Source organism: Gigantopelta aegis, chromosome 7, assembly GCF_016097555.1.
Source record: "Gigantopelta aegis isolate Gae_Host chromosome 7, Gae_host_genome, whole genome shotgun sequence".
NCBI classification, from domain to species: Eukaryota; Metazoa; Mollusca; class Gastropoda; order Neomphalida; family Peltospiridae; genus Gigantopelta; species Gigantopelta aegis.
The window spans coordinates 332,083-351,536 of record NC_054705.1 but is presented as its reverse complement, the minus strand read 5'-3'; the positions used below and the strand labels follow the sequence as shown (position 1 = coordinate 351,536).

The following is a 19,454-nucleotide window of genomic DNA, read 5'->3' as shown; positions in this document are numbered from 1 at the left end:
TTGGTGCCCGCGTTCCTCAGGTAATCCCTTGACAAGATAACTTTGTTGGGGGGCCTGCCGATGAAAGATCAGGCCTGGACCATGAGCTGCCATGAAGGGTACGAGTTCCTGGGCCAGCAACTGATCGTGGTATGCAGCAGCGTTGAGATTGCTAAGGATGACAAGAAGTCGAGATCGTCTATTTCCACAGAAAGCACCCAAACCATTACACTTCCGCCTCCGAATCTGTCATATTCACTGACACAACACTGAGCATGGCGTCCACCACGTCGTCTCCAAACCCTCTGCCTGCCATTGGCAAATCGCAGTGTGAAACTTGATTCATCGCTAAACACAACTCTATTTTATTCCCTCCGAGTCCATCGCAAGTGGCGTTGTGCCCACAGTTGAAGCTGACGTCGATGAAATTGGGTCAAAATGGGTCCAACATATGGGCACAGTGCTTGGAGGTGAGCGTTTCGCAGACGATTTCGGATTGTTTGCGCGGACACTCGACGTCTGAAAAGTTCATTACTGGTTGCTGTAGCTGTCCTGAAACGGTTGCAGAGGATACGTTACACAATATTTTGGTCATTTGCCTTTGACGTCAAACGTGGTCTACCCGGTCGGGACGATCAACTGTGGTGCCCGTTTGTTGTACTTGTGTCCGCAGAGCATAAATTGCCCATCGACTGCAACCCAACGTCCTTGCAACGTCAGCTACTGACGTTCCAGCGTGCAACATGCAGACGGCACGTTCACGCTGCACATTTGTGAGGCATGGTATCGAAACAGGTGATAATAAATATCGTTTTAATGTGTTTCTTTCTTTGTGACAGACTACTGTGAGCAGGTAACTATGATAACACGTATGCTATTGTAGTCACGTGGCCAGTGACACGTGCAAAACCACTGTTGCCTCAATTGTGCTCTGCACGTGCTATGGATCGGGTCACGTGGGCTGTGATGGGCTTCAAATGGAGTGTAGACATTGCCATTACAATATTTATTCCTGAAAAATACCTGTTTTCAACACTCATTGACTTTATTCAAGTTTTTAATTTGACTCAGTATATGAAGAGTTTGATCGCAAAACGCGATAAACGCCATATTAAAAACCATTATGCGAACACCACTCAGACACTGTTCACACGTAGACAAACACAAGTTCGTTCAAATTCAGTTTTAAGCAAAACGCGATACGATTGTCTGAGGATATATCTCAGATTGCAGAGAAACTAGAGTGGTGTTTATGGTGGTTTGAAATGAAACGTTATTAGGATTGGGTGTGTATAGTGGGGTTTATCGCGTTTTGCGATGAAACTTTTATGTAAGTGATCGGCATTGACAATGTTGTGCAACTGTTTTAGGTAGTTTCTCTGATAGATATCCTGGATTGGTACATTTGCAGAGTCGATACACCATACATAATTTGTGGCATTATCTCCTTTCCAATAAAGGGATGAAACTAATTTCTGTATACAAAACATTGATGTGATGTTCGACGAACAGGAGTTGTGCGAAGAGCACCGAGTTGAATATGGCCTCAGATTACAGTTATCTTCCCATTTGGTTGTCCAAAATCCGGAAATTTGACCGCGCAAGTAGTCTGCTGTTTGACTGTGATTATTTCATGGCAGACAGCTATGAAGTGGCAACTATTTAATTGAAGTGACAGGGGAGAGCATGTAGTTTGTAAACGTGTGTAACTTGTTGACATTGAAGACTTGTTTGTGGTAATTCCGGCCCATGCAAAAGTAGTGTTTTTTGTGTAAAATGGGTGTACTCCGGCCTGGTTTAGAGGGTGTGTTTGTTTAAACCAATATGCTGGGAGAAAGAGCTGGACAACAGGGGTTGTCCTTTTCAGGGTATGTGTCCCCCAGGCAGGCAAAGGTACATACAAAAATCCATGGGCCTGCTGATATTAATAAAAATGTTACAGCCACTAAGGCTATATAGAAACATATAGCGAAATTAATTGTGGTCTGAGGCCGTCCAAGCTTCTGAGATAAATACAATGTACAATTATGTCACATAATGTCAGCGTAGACAAAAAGAGGAATACTAAAAGTGGTATATATTTTACCAATGACTTCCCAGATAATAAATATCTCAGACAGCTAAGAAAACTGGTTATTTTACTTGTATTGTCACTAGCCGTTTTTAAGTGGCCATTCTCCATACTGTTGGAAAACGGGCTTCCTCGTGAAGGCAATCATTTAAGTGTTTACACGGCTGGCTTTTAGGCAGAGATACGTTCAGATTTAACCAGCCACATTTTGAGTTCAGTTTAATTAGTTTAGCGTGCTCATGTACCACTGGGGTTTCGAACACGCCTTCCCCGAGTCCGCCTTGTATCGCCACAAAGTGGACTGCCACTGCCAGACTAGTCTACTGAATCAAAATAACATGTTCAGTGTGACATTGCTTATATGAAGAAATTACCACCAGCTGAAGAATAATACTTATGCGGACTGGACTGATGCCGTTACAGGTTGACATAGCGATAAACGACTTCGCTCATTCATGACGATCCTACAAGTTTGATTTCGAGAACACGCTTGATGAAACAGACCTTATTTGGTATAACTGATCTAACTTTGCTGAACTCTTTTCATCTACTTTAAAATGTTCATGTCTTAATATTGGACTACCTTGAACAGCAGGATTGACGTGCGTCTAGTTTTATGTAAGTTCTCATGCAAAATCAGCAGAAAAATAATCAATTATTTCGATCGTCCACTTTCTCTCTTTCTACTTTCCAGCCAATAAAATATGATTATTTTAACTGTGATAGACAAATTTGATCATGAATCGCATTCATTGTTTAATACAATTCACTTGTTTATGTTTTATAATATATCGAAAGCAAGGTCTTGTGATCCAGTGTCACGTTCACTGCGTGTCTGTTTCGATTACCCTTATATGTATTTGTTTAGAGTAGAGTACTGTCCGTGTCCAATATACTTGCTATTTGTGTACGACTAAAAGTATGTAGTAAAACTAGACTGGGCATTGAACATTTAATTGATGTTATCGTTTCAACGCAGTTACTCAGGTTAAAGCGAAAACGGAAAGGAAATGATGTTCTGCATCAGTCTACTTGTATTTTGTTGTCTCCTCCATCTCGGCTCATGTGATATTAATATGAAAAGTGTATCCTATGTTAAAAATAACTTCTGTAAAAACAAGGTCCTCCTTGCCCAGTACACCTACTCGATCACTCCGACTAACAGCAAACTGCGGTGCGCCTTCAAATGCTCTCAAGATGAAAACTGTCTGTCGTTCCATTTTGTGAAATCTTCTCTCAGCTGCCACCTCAACATGCAGTCATCCACAGAGAACTGTGTTACCATGACAACCAACACAGACGCTATTCACTTTGACAAGGTAAGTGATAAACAAAAATTCAAAATACCCCCTCCAAAACAAATCAAACACACAAACAACAAACAAAACAACAAAGCAAACAAACAAAAAACACACAAAAACACCACAATCACCCCCTCCCCACCACCACCAAAACCTCTCCAAACAAACAAACAAACACAAAGACACACAGAAACACAAACACAATTTTATTTTTAGTTTCCATAGTAATGACACCTAGTGCACAATTTTGTAGTATGTCTAATGATGAAGAAACATATCGACAATGTTAAAATGCTTCTTTCAGGTTAAACCTTCGATTGTCTGTTTACACGGTGGACTGGACATTAACGGAACCTGCAGGTGCGTGGACGGTTTTGTCGGGCCCACGTGTGGACGTCTCATGACTGGTACGTACACAACACGGTCAATGTTTGATGTTTACAAGATCAAAGCCTAAAAGTGAGCTCCTTTCTATCTTGTTCTTATATCTGTCATATCCTTTGGAAATTCTACAATCGTGTCTTGTGTTTGTAACTCTTATATCTCGTTAAAATTCCACAATTACATCTTGTGTTGGTTAATCTCATATCGTGTTAAGATTCCACAATTATGTCTTGGGTTGTTTAATCTCATATCGTGTTAAGATTCCACGATTGTGTCTTGGGTTGGTTAATCTCATATCGTGTTAAGATTCCACGATTGTGTCTTGGGTTGTTTAATCTCATATCGTGTTAAGATTCCACGATTGTGTCTTGAGTTGTTTAATCTCATATCGTGTTAAGATTCCACGATTGTGTCTTGGGTTGGTTAATCTCATATCGTGTTAAGATTCCGCAATTATGTCTTGGGTTGGTTAATCTTATATCGTGTTAAGATTCCACAATTATGTCTTGTGTTTGTATGTGTTATTTTATGTGGAGTGACGTAGATCAGTGGTAAAGCGTTCGCTTAATGCGCGGTCGGTCTTGGATCGATTCCCGTCAGTGGGCACATTGGGCTATTTCTCGTTCCAGCCAGTGTACCACGACTGGCATATCAAAGGCCGTGGCATGTGTTATCCTGTCTGTTTGATGGTGCTAATCGAAAAGAGTAGCCCATGAAGTGTCAATAGCGGGTTTTCACTCTCAATATCTGTGTGGTCTTTAACCATATGTCTGACGCCATATAACCGTAAATAAAATGTGTTGAGTGCGTCGTTAAATAAAACATTTACTTCTTATTTACTTACTATTATATCCTGTTAAGATTCCATAATTCCGCATTGTGTTGGTCACTGAATGTCAGTTAGTACAAAAGTTTGAGTTTATTCTGATATTATATATCATCACTATTTTATGTTTGGAGCTCGTATACCATGTTGGGGTCATGCAATCTTGATCCGTTTGTGAAACTATTATATCATGTAGAAGTGCTATAGTCCTGCCTGTGTGTAAATCGTATCATACAGAAATTATATATTTTCTCATATTTGTAACTCTTGTAAACACCCCGTTGTCACGAAGACATTATATTACCTTGTCCAGTATTTGTAGGTCTTATACCATGTTGAGATTCCATAGCACTCCGTTGTCATGAAGACATATCAACTTGTCCAGTATTTGTAACTCTTATATCATTGTCGAGATTCCATAGCACTCCGTTGTCATGAAGACATTATATTACCTTGTCCCGTATTTGTAGGTCTTATACCATGTTGAGATTCCATAGCACTCCGTTGTCATGAAGACATTACAATAAGTTTCTTCAGTATTTGTAGGTCTTATACCATGTTGAGATGCCATAGCACTCCGTTGTCATGAAGACATTATATTACCTTGTCCAGTATTTGTAGGTCTTTTACCATGTTGAGATGTCATAGCACGCCGTTGTCATGAAGACATTATATTACCTTGTCCATTATTTGTAGGTCTTATACCATGTTGAGATGTCATAGCACTCCGTTGTCATGAAGATATTATATTAACATGTCCAGTATTTGTAGGTCTTATACCATGTTGAGATTCCATAGCACTCCGTTGTTATGAAGACATTATATTACCTTGTCCAGTATTTGTAGGTCTTATACCATGTTGAGATTCGATAACACTCCGTTGTCATGAAGACATTATATTACTTTGTCCAGTATTGGTAACTCTTAAATCATGTTGAGATTCCATAACACTCCATTGTCATGAAGGCATTATCTTACCTTGTCCAGTTTTTGTAGGTCTCATAAGTAAGTCGATCACAAATAAATAAATACATAAATAAATAGATAAATATTTACTTTTATGAGATGTGATTTTGTAATAAGTAAAATGACTAAAACTGGTTTATCCACAGGGTTCCTATATAACAGATTGTTCCAAACTAAACTCGTTATTCATTATAAAACTACTTTTAGTTTTATAGCATACATTAATTATCTATCGTGGTATTAAACATCATATACAATAAGCTGTTTGTTTGCAATCCCATTGGGTAATATACAGCAGTGATTTAAGAATTTACCTTTAAATTAATTGCAAATAACAATGCAGTCAGAATTTTAAACATTTCCAATAATTTGCATTTTACTAGTACATCATTTACTTAAAATGTGCATTTTAATAATTCAACATTAAATATACCAGTTTAGCAAGATCATATCAACTTTAGTACAACGTTTTTTTTTTTTGTTTTTTTTTTTTTTGTCATGAGCAACTGAACTAAACTTGTACCAATATGAATGTGTGCAAGAGTTCAGTTATTACAAAATAATCTGAATTGCATCCATTGTTACCAAATATCGTAATTTGTAATTCGTATATATCGGGTAGGGCAAAAAACAACAAAAAACAACAAAAAACAAACAAACAAACAAACAAACAAACAAAAACAAACAACAACCCCCAAAGAAAAACAAAACAAAAACAAACAAACAAAAAACCCGCTCTGAAATTTAACATCTCATATATTAAGAAACACATTTTGAAACATTCTACAAATTTACACGATTAAAGAGATGGATGTTGACCGTAACTTCAAGTTGATATCTCTAGTAGTTTTTACGTAAGGTCAAAATCAAAATTCGATATCGACAATCGCAGTTCCGGAATGTAAGAATGTCATTTTACCATTAGTCTACTTGAACAGATGATCAATGGGCCCTCCATTTTCCCTGCAGACTGCTCGTAGTCGCGTTTTTCCAATATGAAATGCAGCTCTGAATCTCTTCGAGGGTGATCTTTTCCCAACGTTCCTTGATTTTAGTCTTTAGTTCCTCCTCGACCTTCGATTACTTTCTCACTTAATGAATTCTACATTTAATAATCCATCGGATTACAGTCCTGACTTTGTGGCGGCCATTCATCCTTCTTTATGAATGCTGGTGTTGCATCCTCCAAATGTTGCTGAATTAGATGCGAGGTATGCGAGGTATGCGAGGTTGCCCCATCTTGTTGAAAGATAAAGTCATTGTCAGGGTACAAACGTTTGCAGTCTCGGAGTAGTCCACGATTAAGTAACTTAATGTAATTCTTAGAATTGACTTTTGTGGTCTTAGTGTCAATATATCTGCGTTTTTTCACGCCAGGAAACTCCTGTAGAGACCATCACTTTCTTCGTAAACCGTGTAGTTTCATGATACAGTCGCTTGACAGAAATGTTTTTGTTCCTTCTGCCGTACACTCGATCATTCTGCCGATTGCGAGCAATGTCAAAGTGAACTCCTCCTCGTCCGTGAAAACCATTTTCTCAAAGTCTTTTGTGGAATATTTATTATCTAGCTTTGCACCTCGTTTTCCTCTACTGTTTTACTTTCTCGTCTCGTCGTCAAACTCGTATCCTCTTATAAGATTTCAATTCCAGTTTTTTTGTTGTTTTTTTTGTTTTTTTTGGTCATTCTCGGAACTGAAGTGTGGGATTCTCCAAGACCAGTCGCAATTTGTATCTGTGACCTGTGGGTTCCTGGATTGTCCTCCTAGGAGCAGATAATATCATAACCCTAACCCTAGCCCTAACCCCAACGCTGTTTTAGATCGGCCACTTCCCACTTTCCTCTTAGCGGATCATGTACTTTCAGGTTTTTTTACTGATGATGTAACCCACTTCTTTCCGGGAAATTCTTTTATGATTCTTGCACCGCGCCAACCTTTCTCACTGAAACAAGTCGCAATTAAGTCCTTAACCGAACTCCAGAATACCATCTTGGATGTGATGTGATGAAGGAAGGAAATGTTTTTATTTAACAACGCACTCAGCACATTTTATTTACGGTTATATGGCGTCGGACATATGGTTAAGGACCACACAGATATTGAGAGAGGAAACCCGCTGTCGCCACTTCATGGGCTACTCCTTTCGATTAGCAACAAGTGGTATTTTATATGCACCATCCCACAGACAGGATAGTACATACTGCGGCCTTTGATATACCAGTCGTGGAGCACTGGCTGGAGCGAGGAATAGCCCAACGGGTCCACCGACGGGGATCGATCCGAGACCGATCGCGCATCAAGCGAACGCTTTACCACTGGGCTACGCCCCGCCCTCGTGATGTGATGAAAACCAAGACTAAAATAGTTTTTGTCCAGTCTCACTACTTTGTCTATTTACAACCAAGCCAGGCGGCTTTCCCAGACGACAAATATCACATACTTTGATTGCACTGAAAATGTCAGATATTATATCATAAATAGAGGTTATTACCAGAGTGTTTTTCGGTATCGTCAATATATATTAGGAATAAAAATTGTATTATGCGAGCCTCTCGCGAGCGTAATACATTATTTTTATTCCTAATATATTATATTGACGATACCGAAATACAGGAGGATAATAATCTCTTTATCATATAAGCTCAAGCTTAATACAACGTGTTTTTGTAAACTGTACACGCAACTTTAATTCCAGTCCGCCATTACTAGATATTCAAATGACGTACGAATATGTGGCGCGGTGTATTTTTGAACGGAAATGACGTCAAACTCGAATGACGTCATTTTGGATGTCCTTACATCAAAATAAAGTTATGCCTAACGTTTTTTTTATTTTCTGAACGCTGGACAGCTTTCAGTGTCAAATTGCCATTGAAATGTTTTTATTTGATGACTATGAATGCATACGTCAATCTTGGAGTGTCACCAAAGTACGTTTGCTTAAATGTCAATAAACCTAGTGCCGAGACCTCGACTAATTTACATCGAATTTGCAAAGTTATCAAATTCTTAAAGTATGTGATCTGAAAAACATCACATACTTTTATTGCACTTAAAATGTAAGATAGTATATGATAAATAAAAATTACATCAATTGTTGGAAACCAAATCTAGCTATCGCATCACCTTAACTGAACCATGATGGTGTGAAATTCATGCCAACCCTCTCGCCAATTTTAGTTTTTTTTAATTATGGACCATTGCCATAATTCAATTATTTTACAAATCGAATTATTTTTGTTCAGGTAATACTTTGTTAGGCCATTAAATAGGTCAGTGGTCTGCGGCAATATGCCTTTAACCCGGTTAATAATGGTATGCAAGGTCTCTAGGTAATGTGTTGGTGTGGATGGGCCATTTCCTTACAAGCCAACAAGACCTGTGTACCTAAGCGTAACGTCTTCAAAGATTTGGATAAAATGCGTGACGTCAAACTAATTTGTGCTAATCGTGATGACACATATTACCGATGACGGCGACTTTAGTACTGTGGTTTACTAAAAATTTAATTAAAATGTTATTTTAGAAGTGTTATAGGATAAATAGAATTCGCTACTTTGTTTTTGAATGTGCAAAAAATATCAACCGAGTCTATTTTAATCGGTATTTGTCGAGGATCTCCGAAAAAGAGAACTGTTCATAAGCAACACATTGTTCACGCAGAACACAGACATCTTTATGTTTCCAAACATCGATTCTTGTGCGGCTGACAATTTAAGATATTTCCATTATACAAAGTATTTGCTAATCATGAACAAAACGTTAATCTACTTTTGAACTCTAAACATACATTGCATTAAGCTGTTTAATCCTCCAATGAATCAAAAGTTAGCATAGCCTAATTGCGCGCGTCCCGCATGTTAGTTACATTGTTTATTTGTAATAGTATTCCTTGTTACAATGTTTATTTGTTTGTATCTATAGCTACACATGTACATGGATGTCTAAATACTCTACCAAAGCTGAACTGTTGATGGCTTCTGAAGAACCATTATTCTCCATGTCAAGTACTTTAAGAATTGACCGCAATTAGTTTTTGGTTCATGCAAGTATGGACCAATAAAAACGATCTGCACACTGTATGATTCCGCGTAGCATGTCTTGAGAAAAAGTGTGCACATGCAAAAAAATAAATAATAAAAATGCAGTCAAATCTTATAATTAAATATATATGCATACTTTAACAATACATAACTGAATTTATTTTGTTTCGCTTTAAATACGCCTGTAGTATTGTTTGTGTAAACTTCATTGATACTTATATCGCGTAAGAATGCAAACGTTCATTCACTATTATTTGAAACAGGTGATTTTTTTAAATGACGTTATTTGGTAAACAAGTTTAATTTTCCACAACAGCAACTATGTAAAGTTTGTTTTATTTAACGACGCCAGTAGAGCACATTGTTTTTTTTTATCTTATGATCGGCTATTGGACGTCAAACATATGGTCATTCTGACACTGTTTTTTAGAGGAAACCCGCTGTCGCCACATATGCTATTCTTTTACGACAGGCAGCAATGGATCTTTTATTTGATCCACAGGCAGGATAGCACATACCGTGGCCTTTGTTGAAGCAGGTATGGATCACTGGTCGGTGCAAATGGTTTATACCTACCCATTGAGCCTTGCGGAGCACTCACTCAGGGTTTGGAATCGGTATCTGGATTAAAAATCCCATGCCTCGACTGGGATCCAAATCCAGTACCTACCAGCCTGTAGACCTTTTCTCAACAGATGTAGAACATCGCTTACAAATAAGTTGCAGTCGTGAAGTTCCCTATATGATTTCTTTGTTCACCGCCCGAGTCTCATGTCATGATTAGCGAAGAGGTGTGTTGTTACTGTTATTGTTGTTGCTATTTTCTTGTGTTATTTTTTGTTTGTTTTTTTAAATTAGTGCGTATAGATCCACACGCCTACTCTGCTATAGCATTGTTGTTGTTGTTGATATAAATAATTAAATTGTATTTCTATTACAGACTGTTCTGAAGGGTACACCTATGGTTATGTTGATGACGGTGTTTACAATATTCAGCCTCCATATACCACTACGTCATTTCCCGTAAGTTGTACTATGGACTATGGCGGCAGGACTATTTTACAATATCGATTCGACACGCAGCTTAATTTCTACCGCAACTGGACCGATTATCGTGATGGGTTTGGATCGCTGGATTCAGATTTCTGGCTAGGTCTGGAGAAAATCTATCAGATTGTGAGACATCGTACTTTTGAAATTAGGTTCCACATGTCACTTGCAAACGGAACTTACTACCAGCAGCGATTCTTCGACTTCAACATAACCGACGAGGCCGGTTGATATGCGTTGTATTTCTCACACAGTGGGTCCAGCAGTTCAAACGCTCTCGGCGATTCGCTGTCCACACTCAAAGGATCAAAGTTCAGCACCTGGGACGTCGACAACGACAACTGGTCGAACAGAAGCTGCGCACAACTGTACGAAAGTGGGTTTTGGTTCAATAACTGCGCAGGTTGCAACCCTAACGGTCGACTGTTGCGACCTGCGGACGGGAAGAGGAAGAACGACGAGTCAGATGTGTTCTGGACGTATGACATCGACGACAACGCCCCCTACAACATCTACATCTGGCTTCTGGCGGTGTGATGTCAGCCGTGTACGATATTATCAGACGTTATTGTAGAACACCTGGTATCCTTTATCACGAGCGTTTATCAACACAAACACACACACACACACACACACACGCGCACACACACAAACACACACAAACACACACACACGGGCGCGCACACACACACAAACGAAAACACGCACACACACACACGCACACACGTACACACACAAACGCGCGCGCGCGCACACACACACAAACGAAAACACGCACACACACACACACACACACAAACACACAAACGCACACGCATACAGATACACATATATACACGCACACAAACGCGCCCACACATGTACACGTATTCACACGCATACACGAACATACACACACAAACATTCACACACAGATACAGCGAAACCCCCCAAAACCGGACAGCCACGGGACCAAGGAAAAGTCCGGTTTTGAGGGGTATCCGGTTTACAGAGGTTTATTATTTTAAGTTTATATCACCAAGTGATAATTCAACATGGCGGCGTTTTGCTGGACATTCCAACATGTCCAAAGTAGATACTAAATTTTAATGAAACGCTGTTGACACATTTTCCACCAAACCAAGCCAAACAATTTTACTCTTGGTTCCTCTTTTTTTGGGGTCAAATAAACTTTGCAAAGATAAAAAAAAAGAATTAAAACAATGGATCAAACAATTGGAAAAATTAATCAAATTCCTAGTTGCTTTGCCGTTCATTGCGGTAATCGAGAGACGTACATGTAGGCTATGAAATTCGTAAGTTAATCTAACTTTGTAACAATCGGGCTCAGAGTAAAGGGAGTACATGTGTTTCCTCCAGTTATTTAAACATCAAAGCTATTAATTAATCCCTTAATTGGTATTTGTCAACTGCACAACAGTGACACTGGAGCATGCGCACATGAAATTAGCCTGCGTACGCAATCACGTTATCGACTGAGTGGGTATTTAAAGTATAAGTAATGCAGTAATGATTGATGTCGTTGTAAAATTTACATTAAAGGAACACAATGGAACCGGATAATTTCGTCCGGTGCAGTTTAGAGGGGTTTCCGGTTTAGAAGGGTAAATTTTAGTGTTAAAAGATACGAAAATCAAGGGACCGTGGAAAACATCCGTTTTTGAGGGAATTCCGGTTTACTGAGGGTCTGGTTTTGAGGGGTACTCACACATACACACACACGCAGACACACACACAAACACATACACACTCAAACACACACACACACACACACACACACACACAAAAACACACACACACACACACACAAACACGCACATATAAATAGACATACACACACACACACACATGCGCGCGCGCATAAACTGTCTCTCTCTATCCATATATATATATATCTCATCCTCTCTGCCACTCTCACCCTGTTTGCCACTCTCTGCCACTCTCGCCCTGTCTGCCACTCTCGCCCTGTCTGCCACTCTCGCCCTCTCTGCCACTCTCACCTTGTCTGCCGCTCTCACTCTCTCTGTCACTCTCACCTTGTCTGCCACTTTCACCCTCTCATCCTCTCTGCCACTCTCAACCTGTCTGTCAATCTCACCATTTCTGCCACTCTCACCCTCTCTCACCCTCTCTGTCACTCTCACCCTCTCTGTCACTCTCACACTATCTGCCACTATCACCACTCTCAACCTCTCTGTCACTCTCACACTCTCTGCCACTCTCACCCTCTGTAACACTCACACTCTCTGCCACTCTCATCCTGTCAGTCACTCACACACTGTCTGCCCTATCACCCTCTTTGCTACTCTAACCCTCCTATCTGTTTCCTTTGTTTGAACCTTTGATATCGTCTCTGTCTTTCTCTTGCTCTCCGTCTCTCTATCTGTCTATATCTCTTTCTGTCTCTTTCTCTCTCTCTCTCTCTCTCTCTCTCTCTCTCTCTCTCTCTCTCTCTCTCTCTCTCTCTCTCTCTCTCTCTCTCTCTCTGAGTCTCTCTCCACTAGTGGATGTTAACACACGCGCACACACAGGGACCCGCGTACGTTACAAACAAGCACACAGACACCTGCGTTCAACACACATGCACATATAGAAACAGAGACACGTCAACACGCAGAAACACAGACAGACACAGACAGACGTCAAGACACAGATACACAGATAGAAACAAAGACACGTCAACACACAGATACACAGATAGAAACAGAGACACGTCAACACGCAGATACACAGATAGAAACAGAAGCATGTCAACATATAGATCTCAGCTATCAACTAAGGGCAAAACAAACGAATTTGTTTAATGTGATTAGTCACGAATTTGACAAAATTACTCTTTGGCACTGTTCTGTGCCTTGAATGAGACTTGTTTTATGTGTTTAATGTGTTGCTGTGCACTTGTAAAATTGTTTGTTTTCTCTCATTTGTTCGACAAAATAAAAATAATTACAAAACTGAATAAAGTTTTATTTATTAAGACCACTAGAGCACATTAAAGAGGAAACCCGCTACGTTTTACAATTAATAACAAGGGGATCGTTTATATTCGCCATCAAACATACAAGGTGGTACATAGCACCGCCTTTGATATAACAGTCTTCATGAACTGACTGGAACGATAGATCGCCCAATGGGACCACCGCCTTTGATATAACAGTCGTCGTGAACTGACTGGAACGATGGATCGCCCTATGGGACCACCGCCTTTGATACAACAGTCGTCGTGAACTGACTGGAACGATGGATCGCCCAATGGGACCACCGCCTTTGATACAACAGTCGTCGTGAACTGACTGGAACGATGGATCGCCCTATGGGACCACCGCCTTTGATACAACAGTCGTCGTGAACTGACTGGAACGATGGATCGCCCAATGGGACCACCGCCTTTGATACAACAGTCGTCGTGAACTGACTGGAACGATGGATCGCCCTATGGGACCACCGCCTTTGATACAACAGTCGTCGTGAACTGACTGGAACGATGGATCGCCCTATGGGACCACCGCCTTTGATACAACAGTCGTCGTGAACTGACTGGAACGATGGATCGCCCTATGGGACCACCACCTTTGATACAACAGTCGTCGTGAACTGACTGGAACGATGGATCGCCCTATGGGACCACCGCCTTTGATACAACAGTCGTCGTGAACTGACTGGAACGATGGATCGCCCTATGGGACCACCGCCTTTGATACAACAGTCGTCGTGAACTGACTGGAACGATGGATCGCCCTATGGGACCACCGCCTTTGATACAACAGTCGTCGTGAACTGACTGGAACGATGGATCGCCCAATGGGACCACCGCCTTTGATACAACAGTCGTCGTGAACTGACTGGAACGATGGATCGCCCTATGGGACCACCGCCTTTGATACAACAGTCGTCGTGAACTGACTGGAACGATGGATCGCCCTATGGGACCACCGCCTTTGATACAACAGTCGTCGTGAACTGACTGGAACGATGGATCGCCCTATGGGACCACCGCCTTTGATACAACAGTCGTCGTGAACTGACTGGAACGATGGATCGCCCTATGGGACCACCGCCTTTGATACAACAGTCGTCGTGAACTGACTGGAACGATGGATCGCCCTATGGGACCACCGCCTTTGATACAACAGTCGTCGTGAACTGACTGGAACGATGGATCGCCCTATGTGACCACCGCCTTTGATACAACAGTCGTCGTGAACTGACCGGAACGATGGATCGCCCTATGGGACCACCGCCTTTGATACAACAGTCGTCGTGAACTGACCGGAACGATGGATCGCCCTATGGGACCACCGCCTTTGATATAACAGTCGTCATGAACTGACTGGAACGATAGATCGCCCTATGGGACCACCGACGGAAATTGATCCCATGGGTGATAGAAGAGGGTGTAGTGGCCGTACACGTACCCACTCAGTCGTTCAAACTCGCTATGGGTGGGAGCCGGTACCGGGCTGTGAACCCAGTACTTACCAGCCTTATGCTTGATGGCTCAAACACGACGCCACCTAGGCCGGTTTTGTGTCCATCTGTCTCAGTCTCCGAACAGGGAAATCACTCTTGTTGCACAAATATAAAGGAAAATGTAATGAAGTTAAGCTCTCTTGTTCAGTACTGATTGCCATTTATATCGTCCAGTTGTATCCATGTCTGTATGTCAGTGTGAATCGATGATCCACTTGTATCCATGTTTGTATGTTAAGGTCAGTTTAGTATCCAGTTTTATCAATGTCTGTATGTGAAGGTCAGTTTCATATCCAGCTGTATCCATGTCTGTATGTCAGTGTTATTTAATGGTCCAGTTGTATCCATGTTTGTATGTCAAGGTCAGTTTAGTATCCAGTTGTATCAATGTCTGTATGTCAAGGTGAGTTTAATATCGAGTTAAATCCATGTCTGTATGTCAATGTGAACTAATGATCCAGTTGTATCCATGTTTTTATGTCAGTCAGTTTAATAGCCAGTATATACTACTACTACTACTACACTACTACTACTACTACTACTACTACTACTACTACTACTACTACTACTACTACTACTACTACTACTGCTACTACTACTACTACTACTACTACCACCACCACCACCACCACCACTACCACTACTACTACTACTATTACTACTACAACTATTGCTACTACTATTACTACTATTACTACTATTTATAATAATAATAATAATCATAATAATAATAATTTAGGTAAAAAAATGTTTTTAGAAATGACACAAAAGAACCATTGCACGAAACAAATTTTGGCTCTTGTCTCAAAGTACCTGCAATATGCCAGATGTTTCTAAATGTAATATGTCTCGATGTGATACCTATATGGTTTTATTATATAGTGTATACGCGAGAATACAAACATATGACATTACTTGATATTACTTGATGCGAGAGGTGATATTATTACTTGGCAATGTCTGACATACATGAACTAGGACAGGTGATATTATTACTTGATAATGTCTGACACACATGAACTAGGACAGGTGATATTATTACTTGACAATGTCTTACACACATGAACTGGGACGGGTGATATTATTACTTGACAGTGTATTACACACATGAACTGGGACGGGTGATATTATTACTTGACAATGTATTACACACATGAACTGGGACGGGTGATATTATTACTTGACAATGTATTACAAACATGAACTAGGACAGGTGATATTATTACTTGACAATGTATTACACACATGAACTGGGACGGGTGATATTATTACTTGACAATGTCTGATATACATGAACTAGGACAGGTGATATTATTACTTGACAATGTCTTACACACATGAACTAGGACAGGTGATTTTATTACTTGACAATGTTTTACACACATGAACTAGGATAGGTGATATTATTGTTAGACAGTGTCTTACACACAATAACTAGGACAGGTGATATTATTACTTGACAATGTCTTACACACATGAACTAGGACAGGTGATATTATTACTTGACAATGTCTTACATACATGAACTAGGACAGGTGATATTATTACTTGACAATGTCTTACATACATGAACTAGGACAGATGATATTATTACTTGACAATGTCTGATACACATGAACTAGGACAGGTGATATTATTACTTGACAATGTCTAACACACATGAAATAGGACAGGTGCTATTATTACTTGACAATGTCTTACATACATGAACTAGGACAGGTGATATTATTACTTGATAATGTCTAACACACATGAACTACGACATGTGATATTATTACTTGATAATGTCTGACACACATGAACTAGGACAGGTGATATTATTACTTGATAATGTCTGACACACATGAACTAGGACAGGTGATATTATTACTTGATAATGTCTGACACACATGAACTAGGACAGGTGATATTATTATTAGACAATATCTGACATACATGAAATAGGACAGGTGATATTATTACTTGACAATGTCTTACACACATGAACTAGGACGGGTGATATTATTACTTGACAATGTCTTACATACATGAACTAGGACAGGTGATATTATTACTTGATAATGTCTGATCCACATGAACTAGGACAGGTGATATTATTACTAGACAATGTCTTACACACATGAACTAGGACAGGTGATATTATTACTTGATAATGTCTGACACACATGAACTAGGACAGGTGATATTATTACTTGACAATGTCTTACATACATGAACTAGGACAGGTGCTATTATTACTTGATAATGTCTGACACACATGAACTAGGACAGGTGATATTATTACTTGATAATGTCTGACACACATGAACTAGGACAGGTGATATTATTACTTGACAATGTCTGACACACATGAACTAGGACAGGTGATATTATTACTTGACAATGTCTGACACACATGAACTAGGACAGGTGATATTATTACTTGACAATGTCTTACATACATGAACTAGGACAGGTGATATTATTACTCGATAATGTCTGACACACATGAACTAGGACAGGTGATATTATTACTTGACAATGTCTGATACACATGAACTAGGACAGGTGATATTATTACTTGATAATGTCTGACACACATGAACTAGGACAGGTGATATTATTACTTGACAATGTCTGATACATATGAACTAGGACAGGTGATATTATTACTTGACAATGTCTTACATACATGAACTAGGACAGGTGATATTATTACTTGACAATGTCTGACACACATGAACTAGGACAGGTGATATTATTACTTGATAATGTCTTACATACATGAACTAGGAGAGGTGATATTATGACTTGATAATGTCTGACAAACATGAACTAGGACAGGTGATATTATTACTTGATAATGTCTTACATACATGAACTAGGACGGGTGATATTATTACTAGACAATGTCTTACATACATGAACTAGGACAGGTGATATTATTACTTGATAATGTCTGACACACATGAACTAGGACAGGTGCTATTATTACTTGACAATGTCTTACATACATGAACTAGGACAGGTGATATTATTACTTGACAATGTCTAACACACATGAAATAGGACAGGTGCTATTATTACTTGACAATATCTGACATACATGAAATAGGACGGGTGATATTATTACTTGACAATGTCTAACACACATGAACTACGACATGTGATATTATTACTTGATAATGTCTGACACACATGAACTAGGACAGGTGATATTATTACTTGACAATGTCTGACACACATGAACTAGGACAGGTGATATTATTACTTGATAATGTCTGACACACATGAACTAGGACAGGTGATATTATTACTTGATAATGTCTGACACACATGAACTAGGACAGGTGATATTATTACTAGACAATGTATTACATGAACTCAGAATTTATTTTGCTTAGCTTTAAATACGCCTCTAGTATTGTTTTTGTAAACTTCATTGATACTTACGTCGCGTAAGAATGCAAACGTTCATTCATTATTACTTGAATCAGGCGATGTTTTAACTGACGTAATTTGATAAATGACGCCATTTCCTCTAGCAGCTGCTGTGTGCATCTTTACGGATCATGTAGATAAAACATTATTGGAATTAATTGTCCGATTCGTGCTTAGTGTATATGTTGTTTATGTGAATGAAGGGAACCGTGTCGGGGGAACCGTTTAATTTTCGCCAACAGCTGTATAACAACGCTTATAAATAAGCTACAGGCGTGAAGTTTCCTACATTTCTTTGGCCACCGACCGTGTGTGTGTGTGTGTGTGTGTGTGTGTGTCTCTCTCTCTCTCTCTCTCTCTCTCTGTGTATGTGTGTCTCTCTCTCTCTCTCTCTCTCTCTCTCTCTGTATGTGTGTGTGTGTATCTGTCTCTCTCTCTCTCTCTCTCTCTCTCTCTCTCTCTCTCTCTCTCTCTCTCTCTCTCTCTCTCTCTCTCTCTCTCTGTGTGTGTGTGTGTTTGTGTGTGTGTGTGTGTATGTGTATACATGGTCTATAACAACAAACACAATCATATAGACGACCATATTACAATATGGGGCTATTACTATTACATGCATCAACATACACACAACTGATATAAATACTAGAACACCTCACCCTTGAAATAAATCACAACCGCCATCCCGCACACAAATTCACAAGCTTATTTTTATGACATCCCGCCTATCTTCCAAGCATCGCACTACATGGTACATTAGCACTGGCTTAAATCAAATCACATCACGGTTTTGGTCTCATATAACAACACTTTATTATAACAAGTCTTGTTACACATGTCACCAATGGCATTCGAGGAACCATGAAGTGCTGTAGCAAAAGTTCGAACTTTGTCCTGGACGAGATGCTATTTGGTAGACTACTACATATACGCATTTCTTTTTCCA

At 39.7% G+C, this 19,454-nt stretch overlaps 1 protein-coding gene across 1 annotated transcript in view; it reads left to right on the top strand.

Annotated features, from left to right (window-relative positions):
* Positions 1-11,158, top strand: part of LOC121377144 (fibrinogen-like protein 1) — an 11,200-nt gene extending 42 nt beyond the window's left edge. Inside the window, exons 1-6 of the mRNA XM_041505039.1 lie at positions 1-20; positions 863-935; positions 3,172-3,369; positions 3,656-3,758; positions 10,512-10,773; positions 10,876-11,158. The exon at positions 1-20 is cut by the window's left edge and continues 42 nt beyond it. Of these exons, the coding sequence (XP_041360973.1) occupies positions 1-20; positions 863-935; positions 3,172-3,369; positions 3,656-3,758; positions 10,512-10,773; positions 10,876-11,158 (939 nt within the window). The remainder of the gene's footprint in view (positions 21-862; positions 936-3,171; positions 3,370-3,655; positions 3,759-10,511; positions 10,774-10,875) is intronic.
* The last annotated feature ends 8,296 nt before the right edge of the window (positions 11,159-19,454 follow it).